Source organism: Ammospiza caudacuta, chromosome 5, assembly GCF_027887145.1.
Source record: "Ammospiza caudacuta isolate bAmmCau1 chromosome 5, bAmmCau1.pri, whole genome shotgun sequence".
NCBI classification, from domain to species: Eukaryota; Metazoa; Chordata; class Aves; order Passeriformes; family Passerellidae; genus Ammospiza; species Ammospiza caudacuta.
This window is the reverse complement of record NC_080597.1, coordinates 11,424,211-11,441,106: the sequence shown is the minus strand read 5'-3', so window position 1 is coordinate 11,441,106 and position 16,896 is coordinate 11,424,211. Positions and strand designations below refer to the sequence as shown.

At 41.9% G+C, this 16,896-nt stretch overlaps 1 protein-coding gene across 2 annotated transcripts in view; it reads left to right on the top strand.

Annotated features, from left to right (window-relative positions):
- The window catches only part of DENND5B (DENN domain containing 5B), a 105,427-nt gene that overhangs the window by 57,077 nt on the left and 31,454 nt on the right, over window positions 1-16,896 (top strand). Inside the window, exons 4-8 of one of the 2 annotated variants that reach the window (XM_058804569.1) lie at window positions 8,691-8,878; window positions 12,068-12,601; window positions 13,941-14,172; window positions 15,002-15,088; window positions 16,219-16,369. In XM_058804569.1, the coding sequence (XP_058660552.1) occupies window positions 8,691-8,878; window positions 12,068-12,601; window positions 13,941-14,172; window positions 15,002-15,088; window positions 16,219-16,369 (1,192 nt within the window). The remainder of the gene's footprint in view (window positions 1-8,690; window positions 8,879-12,067; window positions 12,602-13,940; window positions 14,173-15,001; window positions 15,089-16,218; window positions 16,370-16,896) is intronic. The other variant, XM_058804570.1, reaches the window with a different exon arrangement.

Sequence of the window (16,896 nt, the reverse complement as noted above, 5' to 3'; positions counted from 1 at the left end):
CTCTCCAGAGATCTGACACAGCTGGATGTGATTGGTCATTAAGTTAAAACAATTCACATGAAACCAATCAAACAATGACCAGTTGGTAAACAATCTCCAACCTCAATCCAAAGCAGCAACACACAGGAGAAGCAAATCAGGTAATTGTTTTCATTTTTCTCTGAGGGTTCTCAGCTTCCCAGGAGAAGAAATCCTGGTGAAGGGGTTTTTCAGAAAATGTGATGCTGACATGAGATCCAGCAGGGAGAAAAACTTTTTAAACTCCCTACTTCTTTCAAGGCAAAAGATGAAAAGGTTTCGGCTGACATATCTCTTGTTCCAAAATAACAAATGAGAGAGGCATTTTGCAAGTTCACCCTTCTTTGCTTTTCTGCTTTAAAGAGAGGTGGACTCATTGGACTCTGTTTCCAGAGTCCTGGCCTCTCTGCAACCCTCTCCAACTCAACAAGAGATTAGTAGAAGATCGTCTGGTTGAAATTTCAAGCAAGACAGCATTATTTACACGAAATCACAATTTACTGACATCATCATGTAATACTCAAGAAATCAGAGCTGGAGCAAAACCTACTTCAGTTCACTAAACTATTTCGGTGAGAGCTGCTGTTAACACATATGGGAAATGTAAGCTGACTTTTTTGTGGTTCTCCTAGACCTGTTGGAAGGAAGTTTTTTATTTAAGCTTGTCAAAAATTTAGTTCTTCTATAGAATAAAGGCTTCTTTTGGAAAGTGGAGTGAAAATATAAATTGTTGCACAACCCCAACCATACGAAGAAGCCCAGCTGATAATAACAGTAGTGAAAAGCTGGCACAAAGGTTGCGCAGAGAGTGTACTGGCTTTTCTGAAGTGTTTTTTCTCAAGGGAACTAGGAGTTGAGGATGAAAAAGTTTATTTTTAACCCTGGGGCATAATGCTTCCAGCAGCCTGAACAAAGGCATCTAAGTCAATGAAGAGGTGAGAGTGTTGGGTGACTTTATCCAGCTTGCCCTGGATGTGTTCCCAGCGTGATACAAGAGTGTCTGGCACAGCTCTGCCTTGGGGACGGGAGCACTGAGTGGCTGATTGTACCATGGCTGCTACAAGTCCTCTTTGGGTTTCCAGTTGCACTGATGATGGTGTGTTATGGGTGACTGGTGCCCCATCACTTGGGAAAATGCAGGAATTGCAGTGGATTGTAACTTCACTTTACAGCTGTGGTGGTCGAGCAGAGGGCTGAAGAGAGACTGGCAGCAAAGAATGATGAGCTCATTTTTGAAGGTGCTTTGTTCCCTTGTATTTTGGACTGCATGGCTGAGTAACTGGCAGAGACCTGTGCTTGCACCAAGTCTGAAAAGATGAGCACTTACTGCTGCTGGAGACTGTGTGGACTTCCAGGGAGTTAATCACAACAGCTGCTGGTGGGAAGTGCCAACTTTGGTCTGCAAAGGTGGTGTGGAAACCTGTACCTAAATCACCTTCACTGTACATTAATTCCTGCAGCTTCAGGTTCTGTGTATAGAGAATATTTTTATTCCTTCCTTCTGCATAAAGGTTAAATAGGGCAAGTTTTCAATATTTGAGCTTTGAAAACCAAGGGGAGGAATTAGATATGCTTTCTCTGCAATTCTTCAGGGTGCAGTCTTTGCAGTGCTCTTGTAAGTGCCCTTTATTCAGAGCACAGCTCTCCCGTGCAACTGTGCAGATGGAAGGTCTTGCTCATGTCCACTCTTCAATAGCTACTACAATTTCCAAAGGATAAGTAACAAAACATCACTGGTGTGGGATTCCTGCTGGAGAGAGATGAATTAAACTGTGAGCTCTGTGGAAACCTCAGCAATCCATTTTGTATGTCTGCCTTTCAAGGGATTTAAGCATGAGAGGGAATGTGTGGATGAGACAGAGATAAACTTCTTAGAGCTTAGGCTGTTTCTACTCATTATAATTTTGAGCGTTTTCCAAGTTGTTTTTTCTAGGGCTTGAGTAATTGTTCCTCCAAGATTGAAATATTCTTTACATTAATTTTTTTTATCTTAGAAATTGCAATACAAATGACTATCCATATATAAAGTCATTGCCTAGAAAGTGTAGTGTCTGAAATACCTTTCTTATGAGGTCTGTTTTGGGGTAGATTTTTAAAAACTAATACATGCATAATGTGTTTGCCTTTTAAAGTGTTTTTACATCAAATAGTTACATGGAAAACCTTTGCTCTTCTACTCATTATTTAAACAGATGCCCTCCACACTAATATTCATCGAAATCAATGGAAAGCTATTGCAGAGAGCAAATTATATGGGGACAAAATCTGTGTGCTGTGGAAGAGACCTGGGTTTATGGCCTCAGTAGACCTACACTCAAAGTCTGCAGTGTATGTTTCCCTGGGAAAAGGACAAGTAATTGGGTAGAAAAATCAGAGAATGACATATAGTCTTCTTTCTTAATTTAGGTGAAATAGCAAGATTGTTTTTTAAGTAGAAGTTGCTCCTTTTTGTTGGCTGTCAGTATGACCTGAAAAGTGAATCTTTTAAAGCATTTTGAAAAAAGGAGAAGGATCTGATTCAGGTCTGTGCCACAGCCCCACTCCTGTTTGTATTCACAGTGAGCTGTAAAGGAGGTAGGGCCACCGTTTTAACTGCACACACACACACCACAAACTCTCCACTTTATTTTGTTTTTAACTTGGATCTTATTCTTTTCCACAATGTGACATCTTTACCTTTTCAGAATGAGGGGAAGAAAGTTAAATTAGAGCTTTACATGGCAGTTATGGCAAATGCCAGATAAATAACATGGCAGTCTAAAGTGATCATGACCAAAGTTGTTCCCTGGTGGACTCGTGTGTCCTCCCCATCATCTTGCTGCTGCTTAGGGAGCCTGTTCTGCCCCAGCGCCATGGGAGCGAGCTAGGGGCTCCCTGTGTGCTCAGGAGCACCTTCATGTGTCCTGCTGGCACAGACCTGTCAGCCTTGGCACAGACTTTTGCACTCTTCTCAGAGATTTAACCATGCTGGTCATGGGAGCTAATTCTTGGGATGACTCTTAATCATAAATTAATTCATGCTGAGCCACTGATGGCAGGCTGGGACATAGTTAAATTATACAAATGGAAATGTATTGAAGCAGAAGCTTTTTAAATTAAGCATTGGCCAAAAAGGAAAAAGGGTAGGAACTGGCCTTGGTGAATATTAGCCCTGGGATGTTTCCCTTGGGGCAGAGCTGAGCCCCAGTTTGAGAGGCTAATTCTCCAGGCAATTACATGCAGGCTTGTCTTCACCCTTCTGTGTAAGAAAATATGTATTTTCATATTTGCATGAAATGTCCTCTGCTTTTGTCATATAACTGATGTGCTGCATCACTCCCTGGTGAATGCACCTTTCCTTTGGGGTGCCAGGGGTCATTTCCTCAGGACAGGCTGCTGGTCACAGCCCCAGGTTATGGCACCTGCCCAGGTTCCCTGAATGCAGCACTGCTGCAAGGTGATTTCTGCAGTGAATAAACATTTCTTGCACCATTTTTGTGTGTTTTGTCTGAACATCTCTTGAAAGTCGCCAGGACTGGCTTGTCAGTTGTCACAGCTGCCAGCAGGCAAATCAGATGAAAGGTGGAAGCTTCCAGGGCACTTTGATGTCTGTAGCCCTTGTGTGTGCTGCTTCTGTGGAGCTGTTGAGATCTGATTTGAAAACCTTTGCTTTCATAAACAATTTTTGTCTCTGATGTGAATTTCAGATTTAGTTTTTCATCTGCACTGTGCTTTATATAAACATTACAGATCTGAAGGTACCCAGACCCAAGACAGGTCTGGTTTGGAGCTGTTCTTGTCTCATACACAGAGCTCAAAGGAAAAGAAAATACTTTTATTTTCCAGTTTTTCCTATGTACCTGACTCATCTAACTCATGTCTTGTTACCAAAAAAATAAGGCAGTTGCATAAGAATTACTTATAATACTTGGACTTAAGAGGCAGCATGTGGAAAAACTATTGGTCACAAGAATGCTTTAAAGCCTGTTCAGGTGTTTCCCTTTAAAGAATTAGCTTTATTCATTCAGGTTCATTGATGTTTTTCTTTTCTCTGTTGTTGGTTTGCTTTATTTTGTTTAAAGACAATTGTTTTGTGCATATTGATAAGGTGCTATTTGAGAATACCATCTGATTATTATCTTCCAGGATGCATTTTTAAATATGTGGCTTTGCAAAGCTGCAGTTATCCTTTATGTGTGTTCTGAAAGCAGTAGAGCAAAGGAAGTGGTGTCCAGGTAGCTCATCTCTTCAAATGCTTTCAAAGAGCTTTCAAAATGTATGTAAAGTGAGACTTGGAAAGGAAAATAAAGAAGCAGTCTATTTTTAAAGCCTTGGGCTGGATTTAGAGGATCCAGGCTGTGACTCCAGCTCTGTGGTAAGCTTTCTGCCCTACCTTTGGTAGGTTACTGGAACAGAGAGTTGGAAAATGGCCAAGTTGTGCTTTCATTGCGAAGGCTGGAGGTGTTGAAACTGGAGTAACAGTGCCCTGTTCCCAGCAGGAACACCATTTCTGGGGAGAATGAGTGTGTGTGCCCTTACACATGCCTTATGCACAGAGTTCCTGTGATTGGGAATTTGCTGAGAAGGTCCCAGGTGAAATCCTCTTCCGTTTGACTATGATAAAGATTTGAATCTGTTTTGGAGGTAGAATCTATATGTGGTCTTAGCTCTTTGGAGCAGGGGTAACACTGATGCCTTTTTGCCTTCTCAAAAGATTTTGGTTTTGTTCTGCTGCAGCATGGGAAGGATTTTGAGGTATTAGACTTTTGTGGCAGGAAAAGTAATTTTTATGCTGAGCTTTGTGAATTGCTTAACCTCTCAAAGATTCTTTCCCCAGTATGTATAATGAAGAGAAGATTACTTTGTTTCTTCAGTCACTGCTTGTGTTTTAACTTTAAGGTCTTTGGGATAGATACTTCTTACTGATTATTGTCCTGTTATTGTGTTATGGAGAATCAACACCAAGACAAAAAATTGTCAAGCTTTGTCCTCTCTCAGAAAAACATTTGTAGGGAACTGATGTTCAAGTGCTGGAACCATTTCCATCTCCAGCAGAAAACAGTGATTGGGAATTCTACAGGAATATCTCAGGGTGTGCATTTTAAGCACTATATCTTTGAGCCACATGCATGTTACCAGAGCTGGGTAAGGCACGGCTGAAGATGGTGCTGGAGCAGCAGAGCTGCCAGCCTGCAGTGGAGCAGGTCCCTGCAGCCCTGGCATGTCCTGCACAGGGAATTGAGGTGCTTGGCCAGGTTCCCCTGGAGGACGGTGCTGGAAAAGGGAGGTGGATCCAGAGCCTTTGAGCTTGACTCTGCTGCTCTCTCCTTCTCTTGGTGAAAAGGCTGTGTGAGAGACAACAAACACTGCCCCACATCCTATTGTAAATGCTTTCTCACCAATGAGGGGAGAGAATGATGCATGACTCCATATTCTCAGAAGGCTCATTTATTACTTTATTATACTATATTATATTAAAAAATACTATACTATACTAAACTAAAGAATACAGAAAGGATACTTACTGAATGCTAAAAAGATAATAATGAAAACTTGTGACTCTTTCCAGAGTCCTGACACAGCTTGGCCCTGATTGGCCAATGAGTGAAAACAACTCACAGCAGAATCCAAGCAGGCAATCACTTTTTGGTAAAAATTTTCCAAACACATTCCACATGAGCACAACACAGGAGAAGCAAATGAGATAAGAATTGTTGTCCTTTTCTCTGAGGCCTCTCTTGCTGCCTTTGAGCTTCCCAGGAGAAAAACCCTGGGCAAAGGGATTTTTTCAGAGAATGTGAATGCTACAACATCAAGCTAAGATATTTGGAGGCGATGGTTGCAGTAGAAGCCCCAGGGACCACTTTGCCCCGGGGTTCTCCTCCTTGAGCAGTTTCTCTTGGAAAACATTCTGTGAACAAATTAGAAATGGAGCTTTGAACATGAAGAGTCTTAGAATAATTTTGGTTGGAAAAGACCTTGAAGGTCAGCTCCAGCTGTGAACCTCACACTGCCAAACCCACCACTCAATCATGTCTCTAATTGCCATATTTACATGTCTTTTAGATGCCTCCAGGGATGGCAACTCAACCCCTTCCCTGGACAGCAGTTGCAATGCTCAGCAACCTTTTCAGTGGAGAAATTTTTTCTAATATCCAATCTAAACCTCCCCAGGCACAACTTGAGGCCATTTCCTCAATCTACTATTTCCAGGTTGTCCTCAGTAGCCATATAAGTTTCCCTCAAATGATGATAGGTACAAGAATCTCTTCATCAAAAATTTTTTCAGGCTTTATATGATAGGTGTCTAACCTTGTGCAGCTTGAAAGTATGTAAAAAGTAATTAGAGTTTGGCTTCTTTAAACAGATGACAAAAAAGTATTTACAGATTTTTGTATATTATTTTTCTGGAGGAAACTGGCACTTCCTTCTCTTCAGTGAAAACTGCTGGGTACACAAACATTTTTTTATCTGCTAATCACTGACAAGCATTGCTAGATGATAACAACCTAATCATATAGTCATCAATAGTTTTTGGTATTTTTTTTAAAACAGCTTTTCTCATAGTAATTTGGTTACAAAATTTGTGCTAGTGACCATGTAAAATATTATCAGTAGCACTAGAGAAAAGTCAGCATGGAGTTTCACAACTGAATGCTCTTATCCAAAATGATCCTTGCAACTTTTCTGCCAAGACCTGCTTCTTCATGTGGATCAGGAGAGACTTTGAAGGTGTTTCACAGACTAGGACGTGCTGCTTTTTCTATTTGATGTTTTTGATCTTTAAAGCTTTCAGAGTTATGAAACGTTACAAGACTGCTGAGCCTCTCCAAGTAGGGATTATAACTTGAGTTTGTATGAGTGCTCTTCAGCAATACTGGGAATGCACATGTGTAGTTGTGGATCATTGCATGGTCAGGGATTCATAAGTGACTGATCTGAGCTGGGAGTGTTTTGGAGGTGTAACCTTGAGACTGACTTGTGTGCATGACAATAATTTTGCAGACTGACTGAATAGCTGTTAGTAAGACAAGAGGAAAAATGGTTTTGCCCTGCCTCCTGACCTTCTGCACATAGTGGCTGGTTTTCCACAGAGAGCTGCTAGCAAGGAGAATGGGTGATGCAATTTGTTGTTGTAATTTGCATTTTTATTCAAGAACATCTTCCCAGTGACCTCCTAATGGCCGAGCAGTGTCAGATGACAGCGCTTTTGCTGCTGTTGGTGTCTGCCAAGGTCTCGGGCTGGGATGTTCAGGAAATGGGAAGGGTAAAGCTGGGCTCCTCTCCAGGCAAAAGCAGTCAAAGGGACTGTAGGAAAAAGACTTCTCACCTGACTCAGAACCAGGGGTTCATACAGGTATCTTTCATCTCCTGGAGTGGGGCAGAGAGATGGGCAGCAACCCAGGTGTTACCCAGGATCTGGGTCTGGCCTCTGTGAGAGGGAAAATCTTCTGGTTGTTCAAGCCAGAGCTTGTGAGACTTGCCTGGCACTGATGGGGCTTGGGTTTGGACACTGCCATGCAGCTCACAAACCCAGGGGTCTTCACCTTTTCCAGATGGATGGTCTGCAGTTTGAGATTTGCTGTAAGGATGACCATCTCTTTAAGACCAGTATGTGGTTTATTTATTTACATTAAAAATTTGTGCTTAATTTATCATTTCTATTAATAAATATTTATATTAATAAATATCTTGTGGTATTGCATCATGCCAGCTGGATATTTGATAAATAATTTGCTGTTACCCAAATTCTGAAAAATTCAGCTCAGCTGGACCAAAAGAAATTTTAATTTAAAAATAATGCACTGTGTGCTTACAAAAATCAAAATATTTCAAAGCAATTAACTTGTGGGTTAAAGATAAATTTGGGAAAGTAACATAATATAAATACACTAGCTGTGCAGAATATATTTGAGAACTAAATTTATATTGGGCTTCTGTTTGGATTTAACTTAAAAGCACTGCTTTTATATACTTAGGGACTGTAAACTAATGCTGTTATGTGGCCAAGATAAGTCTTCTGGAAAGTACACTCAGCTTTGGAAATAGAAGGCAAGTGGACCAGAAGCAGGCAGGCAGGAGCAAGCAAGAAACCACAGTGTTTCCTTGAAATCCACTTCTTTCTCCTCTTCTTCCCATGTAAAAATATATGCTTATTATGGAATTAGAGTATTATTATCCTGTACCAGAGACAGAACTTTTGGTATCTTTTTAATAAACTAATTTAATGACAGAATAGGTCTAGATAAGGTATGAATATCTGTGCTCAGCTGTTTCTTTATGGGAGGAATGAGTTTTAACGGATTTAAATAATGTTTAAGGTTTTAAATTTCTCTATTATTTTACAAACATCTTGCCATATAAACACGATTTCTGTCTTGTGAATTAGGATATTATTATCCTGTACCAGAGACAGAACTTTTGGTATCTTTTTAATAAACTAATTTAATGACAGAATAGATCTAGATAAGGTATGAATGTCTATGCTCAGCTGTTTCTTTATGGGAGGAATGAGTTTTAACGGATTCAAATAATATTTAAGGTTTTTAAATTCTGTCTTTATTTTGCAAACAACATCTTATCATATAAACATGGTTTCTGTCTTGTTTTGTCACAGATGTCCTTGCCAAACACATCTCAAAAGCAGAACACAGGGAGATGATTCAATATCTGCCTTTCTCTCCCATGTCTAGATTATCAGCGGCTGATGACGGTGGCAGAGGGAATCACAACGCTGCTCTTCCCGTTCCAGTGGCAGCACGTCTATGTCCCCATCCTTCCTGCCTCTCTCCTGCATTTCCTGGATGCTCCTGTTCCCTACCTGATGGGGCTGCAGTCCAAGGAGGGAACCGACCGCTCCAAGCTGGAGCTGCCTCAGGAGGTCAGTGTCCACCTTGGGGGGCTGTCCTGAAATGTCTGACCAATAGATGTGTGAATTACTGCTGGGAAACAATGCCTGCTGTTGGGAGGCTTCTCTGGCACTGTGGGTACTGATTGCCAGCAGCAGTGACCTAGTAGGGAGGTCTCCACTGCCCTTCTTGCTCCATTGCTGAATTTAGTGAGCACTACTTACTGTTTTGATTTCTAAATGCTTCTCTTTCTCCTGTTTGTGGTGACAAAACTGAATTTTTGTCGATTTTTCCCTACATCATGCACTCCACCAGGTTTTGTTACTCCATCAGTGTCACAGCCCTACTGACAGAGGGCTAAAGAGCATTTTTCTGGGGGAGGATTTCAGTGGGTCTGGATCTCAGGCGCAGTTGCTAGATGGTGTAAACCTGTCCCCTTGCTGGTGAGGAGCTTCCCATGTCCTGCCAGGCCCATCCCATCCGTGTCTGAGCCCGGGTGTTGCTGTTTCTTACCAGACCAGAGTCCTGGCCTCCAGCAAGCCAGGCTTGCATTAATACTGTGCCTATGAACCACTTAGAGAGAAAAAAAAGGAAGGAGAGGTCATCCTCTTAATCTCAGACTGAAATGGAGGTGGTGGAGAGTGAAATGGAGATTTTTCTCCTCAAAATTTGATGAAGGTGATTAAAACTGCTTAACATTTTAAGCTGGCCATACAGCAGAGTCTTTGGGATATGGCTCACCTGTCTGCATTCCAGAGGGTGACCGGAACCAGAACATGCCATGTGCTTTTAAACTTAGGTTTCTTCTTAAAATCAGTGGGAACCCCAAAAGTACCTGTTCATACAGCATTAACATCTCCTGCCAGTGGCTGTGCTGAGGGGACCTTCCTGGGGACAGAGTCCTTAAGGATTCCAAATACCTGTTCTGACTGAGAAGGCAGATGGGAACAGCAGCAGAGGAGAATATAAAGGAGTGGGAGTTTTGTGTGGAAATGGAGAGATAAACACGGGGCAGGGGAAATAGAATTTTTAATAAAAGTCTGTTTTACACACTGCATGAAGGTGGCTGAGTCAGCCTTGGTGTCATGGAATTGCAAATCAAGTTTTACCTCCTGGATACAGTGACTGAAGCACATGAAATCTGCACTGGTGTGGAAGCAAGGCTGCTATCTAGCTACGCTCCTCAGTAAAACCATGCTAATATTACATAATTGCTGTGATTTTTTAAATTATTAGTCACACGTTTTTGGTTAGCAGATTAAGCTGTCATTTTCCTTAAATTAAAATTTTAATGTGACAGTATTTAGTATTGCAGTATCGTTGGAATAACAAATATCACCAGGGAGAGAAGATTAAGAGTGGGGTGGAATCTGCCCCCTCCATGATGTTTAACAAATGAGTGAAAAATATCAGCGTTTATGAATACCACAGGTCCAGCAACTGTGAGAGAGGGAAAGAAAGAAGACACATTGAACAGGAAAGATCTTGAATCTCAAATTCCTCTAGACAATAAAAAATAAAAAACCCCTCAGCATGCGAGCAGTGATGAAGTGCTGATCACATCAGCATTCCTTTATTGTTCAGGCCAGGGGCTAGCTTTTCAAGCTCTTGCTCTAAATATAAACCATTTGTTTGTTAGAGATAAAAATTCCAACAACTGGCCATCATGCTGTCTTAAGGTTACTAATCTCCCTGCCTTAACTTTAATCGTCAGATGTTTTTGAAGAGAGAAGTGAGACCAATTCCCCAAGGGTTTTCTGAGTCTAAATCTCATTTTTCAAATTTTGTAAATGATATGCAGAGCTGAAATTAAAAAGCCTTTGAAATGAAATATTGATAGATAAGAAGGCAGTCCCTGAGCTAAAGAACTGTACTGATGCATACCGCAGCTGTGTAATAGCTATGTAGTTTAATCAAATTGTTTTGTATGAAGAAATGCATTTGTTTGTACAGACTAAATTTAATACAAAACAGCTGAAGGGACACTTCTCCTTTATCAGGTGAATCCTAATATGCTTTAAAGTATCTGTGTGAAATATGATTAATGTTAATAAACACATCCCTGAAATATCCAATATATTATAAACATATTTGCTGTGGAATGTGTTGTCTGGCTGAAAATTAACCTCTCAAAAATGAAGGAAAACAAATAATTTGTCTTCACATAACCTGAAGATTAGTCTAGGGTGTTTGGTAAGAAGTAAGGAACACTGAAAGTGCCTCAAAGAAGGCAGAGGATCTGTGCTAATGGCCAAATCAAGCTAACAAAGACCTGCTGCTGCCCTTTGGGTTTTCTGCATCTCTTGTTCTGCAGTTTTGTGCCAGGATAAAACACATCAGAACTCAGCACCTTGGGAATCTGACCTGGTTTAAGATTTTACTCAGCACAGTGCACTCAGACAGCAAATTTTAGATGTAAGCCACCATTCAGAAGATCAATTACTGTTTTTCATTCTGCTGTTATTCCTGAGGGTGCATTTGCAATGTAATTAATTTTTATGTGGGGTTCTTCTATCCCTCCATTGACACTTACCTAGTAAAAGTATCTGCTCTGCTAGATTAATGTCTTCACTTAACTTTAATCTTACAGGCTGAGATCCATCTCCATTCATAGCAAAGCTAAGAGCACTCTCTTTTAAATCTCAGGCAGAGGAATTGCCACTATTAAAAGCCTCCATGGAAACAGGGGGTCAGGGGAGTGGGGAGACAAGATGTACTCATAGTCCCAAAGGATTTCTGTGGGACCCTCTTTTGTAGTTTTGCTTGAAGCAGCATCATCTTTCTCACTGAACATCTCATTTCCTGGTAGCTCAGCTGCAGAGGCTTCTTGCAGTTGGGTCCTGGTAAAATAAATGTGCCTGTGAGATGCAGTAATTCACACAAAGGGTATTTGCATGGGCTGATAAGTGGTGGTGCACTTCCTGCTTGGTGGTGTGTCCTTGGCTGCTCTGGGAGGGTATATGAAATCTTTGTAGTGGAGAGTTTGGGGTCTGCATGTCCTAGGGAAACAAGAGAATGCAGGAGCCTTTATTTGTCATCCAGCTGACCCTCAGCTTTAGTGAAGTCAAGAAATTTCACAGGCTAGACAGCACAGCTAAAGTGTCCTGCATATGTGTGCAGGACACACATGCATCTTCCTTCTGTCTGGGAGAAAGGGCTACATTGCAGGGGAACCTGTTCAGTGCTGAGTGTCCATTTTGAAACTTTTGTTTGTATTTCAGGCAAACTTGTGCTTTGTAGACATCGATAACCATTTTATCGAACTGCCAGAGGAATTCCCGCAGTTCCCCAACAAGCTGGAGTTTATCCAGGAAATCTCTGAGGTTCTCCTGCAGTTTGGGATCCCTCCAGAAGGCAACCTGCATTGCAGTGACAGCGCCACCAAACTCAAGAACTTGGTGCTTAGCGACCTGGTGAATGACAAGAAGAACGGGAACATCCCCAGCAATGCCCTCAACATGTACGAGCTGCTGAAAGGCAATGAGACCATCGCCCGCCTGCAGGCCCTGGCCAAGAGAACAGGCGTGACCATGGAGAAAATGACCATCAGCACCCCCCTCACAGAGGAGAAGGATGGGAAGCTGTCCTGTGAGGAGCTGGAGCTGAGGGACTACAAACTGAACGTGCAGCTCCGCGAGGTTTTCGCCAACCGCTTCACGCAGCTGTTTGCAGACTACGAGGCTTTCGTCATCCAGGCTGCCCCTGACATGGAGTCGTGGCTGACAAACAGGGAACAAATGCAAAACTTTGACAAAGTAAAGATAGCCATGTCTCCATCTAAAAGGGGGAGGGAGGATAGCTGTGTTTGTGTAAATATAGCCCAGGCTCTCTTTGGTCTGCCATTCCTCATCTGCCTCACTGCGAGATTTGTCCGTTTCCATTACACAGGGCCAGATCTCCTGCCAGAGTGAATCGGAGCGCATCCACTGAGCTGTTCAGAGCCATCCTGGCTTGTACAAACCAAGCTGGCAGGCTTCTGCCCAGCTCGTGGGGCTGCTCCTGTGGGCTTGGTGGATGGGTAGCAAAGCAAAGTGACTTCTTTTTCTGTCTTTCTTTTTTTTGGGAGGAGAGGTGCATGCTTGAGATAAAGAACCAAATCTAGTCTTTAATTTTTCCTATCCTCATGGTAGAGGTTTGGGTAATGTTGTTCTGAAGAAGGTTGTCACTTAAAAAGTGTTGTTATGACTCTATTGTTGTGTATGCAAAAGAGGGATAAGGAATCTCTTGAGGTTAGAAATAGGGATATAAATAGATGGGAGGATAGCAAAAAGAATGGGAAATGTTGGGAAGCTTGCACAGCTGCTGAGTGACCCTACAAAGCAGATAGTATTCTTAGCCATCTTTTTTAGGTCCAAGTCCTTCTCTAAGGAAAAGGAACACTGTTAAGAGGCCGAACAGTGAGGAACTGACTAAATACTGATCTGAGTCAGTTTTTGATTTACAAAAATTGCTGCCATGCCTTTTATTGGTTTGTTTGGTTTTGGCCATTAAACAGTGTAGCATTCAAAAGGATGGGGTTGTTTAGGCAATCTCTGCTAGTGTTTCTGCAATAAAATGGGCTGTTAAGTTTAGGGTTTTCAAAGCTCAGTTAGAGATTTAGACACACAGTCAATTTGAATTGGAAATTCATGATTAATTGCCCTGTGTAACATCACTAAGGAGCATCAGCTGAAGAGCACTGTGCACCCCTTTATACATGTGACACCTTAAGTGATATGGTCCCAAGAAATGATGCTCAGACCAGAGGTCCCATGGGGGCACATGTGATGGTCTGCCATGCATTTCACAGGGTTTATTCCACGGGGTGAGAGCTGCTAGGTTCTTTTAAAAAGCAGGCAGCATGAGCGCTACTTTAGTAACTCGATATCCCTTTGTTCCAGCTGTCACAAAGCCTCCCTGACTGCTTATTTCTTACAGTTGTGAACCAAACCCCTTTGCAGATGGGTTCATAGCTTTCTGAGAGGTGTTTCTGTGGTGGGGGAAGCCTTGTCCAAGCCTTCCTGCTGGCTGCTGGAGCAGTTCTCTGCTGAAGGATGGCTGGGCACATCAGTGCTGGGCATGAATGTGGCACTAATGAGCTGTTGTGTATTTCAGGCTTCCTTCCTTTCGGACCAACCCGAGCCTTACCTCCCATTCCTTTCACACTTCATCGAAACGCAGATGTTTGCAACCTTCATAGACAATAAGATAATGTCCCAGTGGGAGGAGAAGGACCCTTTTCTGCGAGTTTTCGACTCTAGAATTGAGAAAATAAGGCTGTATAACGTCAGGGCCCCTGCGCTGCGGACATCCAACTACCAGAAATGCAGCACTCTGAAGGAGGCAGGTATGTTCAAATGGGCTGGTAAAATATTCACAAGTACAATGTCAGCCACCAAGAAATATAGGTCCTCAGTCATCTGAGTGTTGCAGTTGATGAAGTCCTAGAGCTACCTGAGGAGGACTCAGCAGTGTCCTTATCTCATCTCAGCAGCAACTTTAGCATGCTGTTAAACACCAGAAATGGCAGGAGCCTTTACCTTCTCTTTGAGCTCTCCTGGGCTGGTGCTTTTGATAAAATCAAGCCAAACCCAAATGGAACTGGCTCACAGTTTCTCATTTCAGGCAGCTCCTGTTCCTTTTCCAGGAGAGCTTTCCTTCACCCTGGTGGTGGGACCAGTGCCAGCCACACAGAGGAGTCGAGCCCTGGTGTCTGCTCCACTGGCCTTGTCTCTCCCTTCCATAAGAAGACATTGTTTTGCCTTACACTATTTGGTTAGAGCAGCAAGGGATGATGGGTGGGGATGTAATCCTGTGTGGCATATTTAGTACCTCCAGCAATAGATGTTCAGTGTTAATGAACAATTCACTGTACTGAAGGATTGGAATTTTTTTTCTGTTACTGTCACAGGATGCCTTTCCAAATTATATTTTAATTTCTTACCTAATGCTTCTTCAAGTATTTATTTAATTTTTAAGTAATACAGAGAAATTATACTCCTAAATTTGTTGGGACACGTATTAGTAAGATAGGGCAAACATCTTTCTCATGTTTCGTGTTTTTTGTTGTTTTTTTTTTTTTAACTCCTTCAGTGTTTTACTTGCTGTAAACATGTCAGAAATAGAAATTTGTGTCTGTTTAAATTTTTCTGTCTATACTCAATTCTAATTTGCAGGTCAGCTGTCTATTCAGCGTCTAGTTTTGGCAGATATTGTGGCACCAGAACCTCATATTCTGTCTTGTGAAAAGCAGCAAACTGATAGTAATATCAATTTTCCTTTATATTTATCATTCACAGTATATGTGACCCTAGCACTGATCCAGCACCTGTTTGTTTAACTATTTTTGGAACCCTTCAAATCCTCTGACCCCACACCACCCACTCCTTTTCTCCAAAATGGAACAATACGAAGTGATTTTTTTTTTTTAGTGGGGAAAAGTACTTGCTGAGTTTCTAATGATAATGTATGTAAATCTTGTGACAGCTTCTTTCCTATCACAGTTTTATAAAGCAGAAAATGAGTTATATGTTGTTCTTAACAAATGGAAAACAGATTTAGCTTCCCCATTTTGCATATGTATTCTGTAGCTGTGATATGCTGAAGGAACAGGCCTGTCCGTTAATAGATGGGCTGGAAAGAGTTGAATATTACAGTTGCTAATTAAATGCTGAATTCACCCATACACCTCCTTTCCCAAGTTCTTCACAAGTTAAGAGGGTGACAGGTTTAATTTTCATTCTGTTTGAGATTGACACCCTCAAATCCCTGAAGCAAAGGATTGAACTGCTTTAGTTTCAGTGGAGCTGAGATTCCTGGGGAGCCCTCTCCCATCTTACCATAGCCTTCCCTGTTTCCAAGAATCTGCTCATCCTCCTGATGCTACTCAGGTCTTACTACAGTTAGCTATGCTTTTTGAAGGCCTATCATCCAGTTAAGGCAGATCTAAATTCAAGAGGAGGATAATTATAGTCCCAGATGTTTGCAAAACTCAGGTGTCCCCCCGCAAGCATCTGCCCAGGGAACGTGTCTGGGGCTAAGCAAGGTGCCCAGTCCCACAGGGGTTGCAGCTGGCCTTGGAGGTCTCTGCTCTGCTGAAGAAGCCTTAAAATCAAACAAGGAATTTCAGGGAAAGATTGCATTGCTGTTATCAGTTCCTAATGCATCTCGTAGGCTCCTGTAAATACCTGCTTGCTTAACAGCTAACTTGCTTGCACCAGTGCTCGTTGTGTTGGGTAAAGAAACTAAAAGCAGAATTAAAAACCCTACAGCACAAGTGTCTCCTCACCTCTATGAGTGGCAGAATTGTATTTAAGGTCACCATTTAACTCTCTAGTGGGTTTCCAGGGGTCTGAGTGTGACACAATTACTCACCTGTGACTGTCACCTGCAGCCCAGTCCATCGAGCAGCGCCTGATGAAGATTGACCACACGGCTATCCACCCCCACCTGCTCGACATGAAGATTGGCCAAGGGAAGTATGAGCAAGGATTTTTCCCAAAGCTGCAGTCAGATGTCTTGGCAACAGGACCCACCAATAACAAGTAAGCGCAGCTTTTATTTTCTGGATTTAAAAACAGGTTTCTCATACAAATGCTTCACATCATTGGACAGAAGTCCTAATTTTGGGTGGCATATAGCCAGTCTAATGAATGGAAAGCTAACAGCTTTTTCCATTTCAGGTTTTTTTCAGCCCATTTCATGGGCTGTGACTTTTGAAAATATGACCACAGTTTGGGTTATGTCAGGAGGTGTTAGCTGTTTTGGGCAAGATTCCTCACTGCAGTTTTCTATTGAATAGTAACTTCTCTGTCTTCTCATACATAGTTTTTGTTTTCTAATTGGTTTTTTGAGTTTCAAATGAATTGTTTGACTGTTTTGCACTAAATACAGTAATTTGGGAACTCAAGCCAAAATTCAGATTCTGAAAGAAATTTTGGGGTTAAAACCTTCACACCATCATGTGGAATGAAATTAGTGTCCACTGCATTCCTTTCTTTTCTTTAGCTGTTATTACACAACCCAGAGATTTTTGTAGCTCTCTTTCAGTTGCCACATTGAAATACCCTGG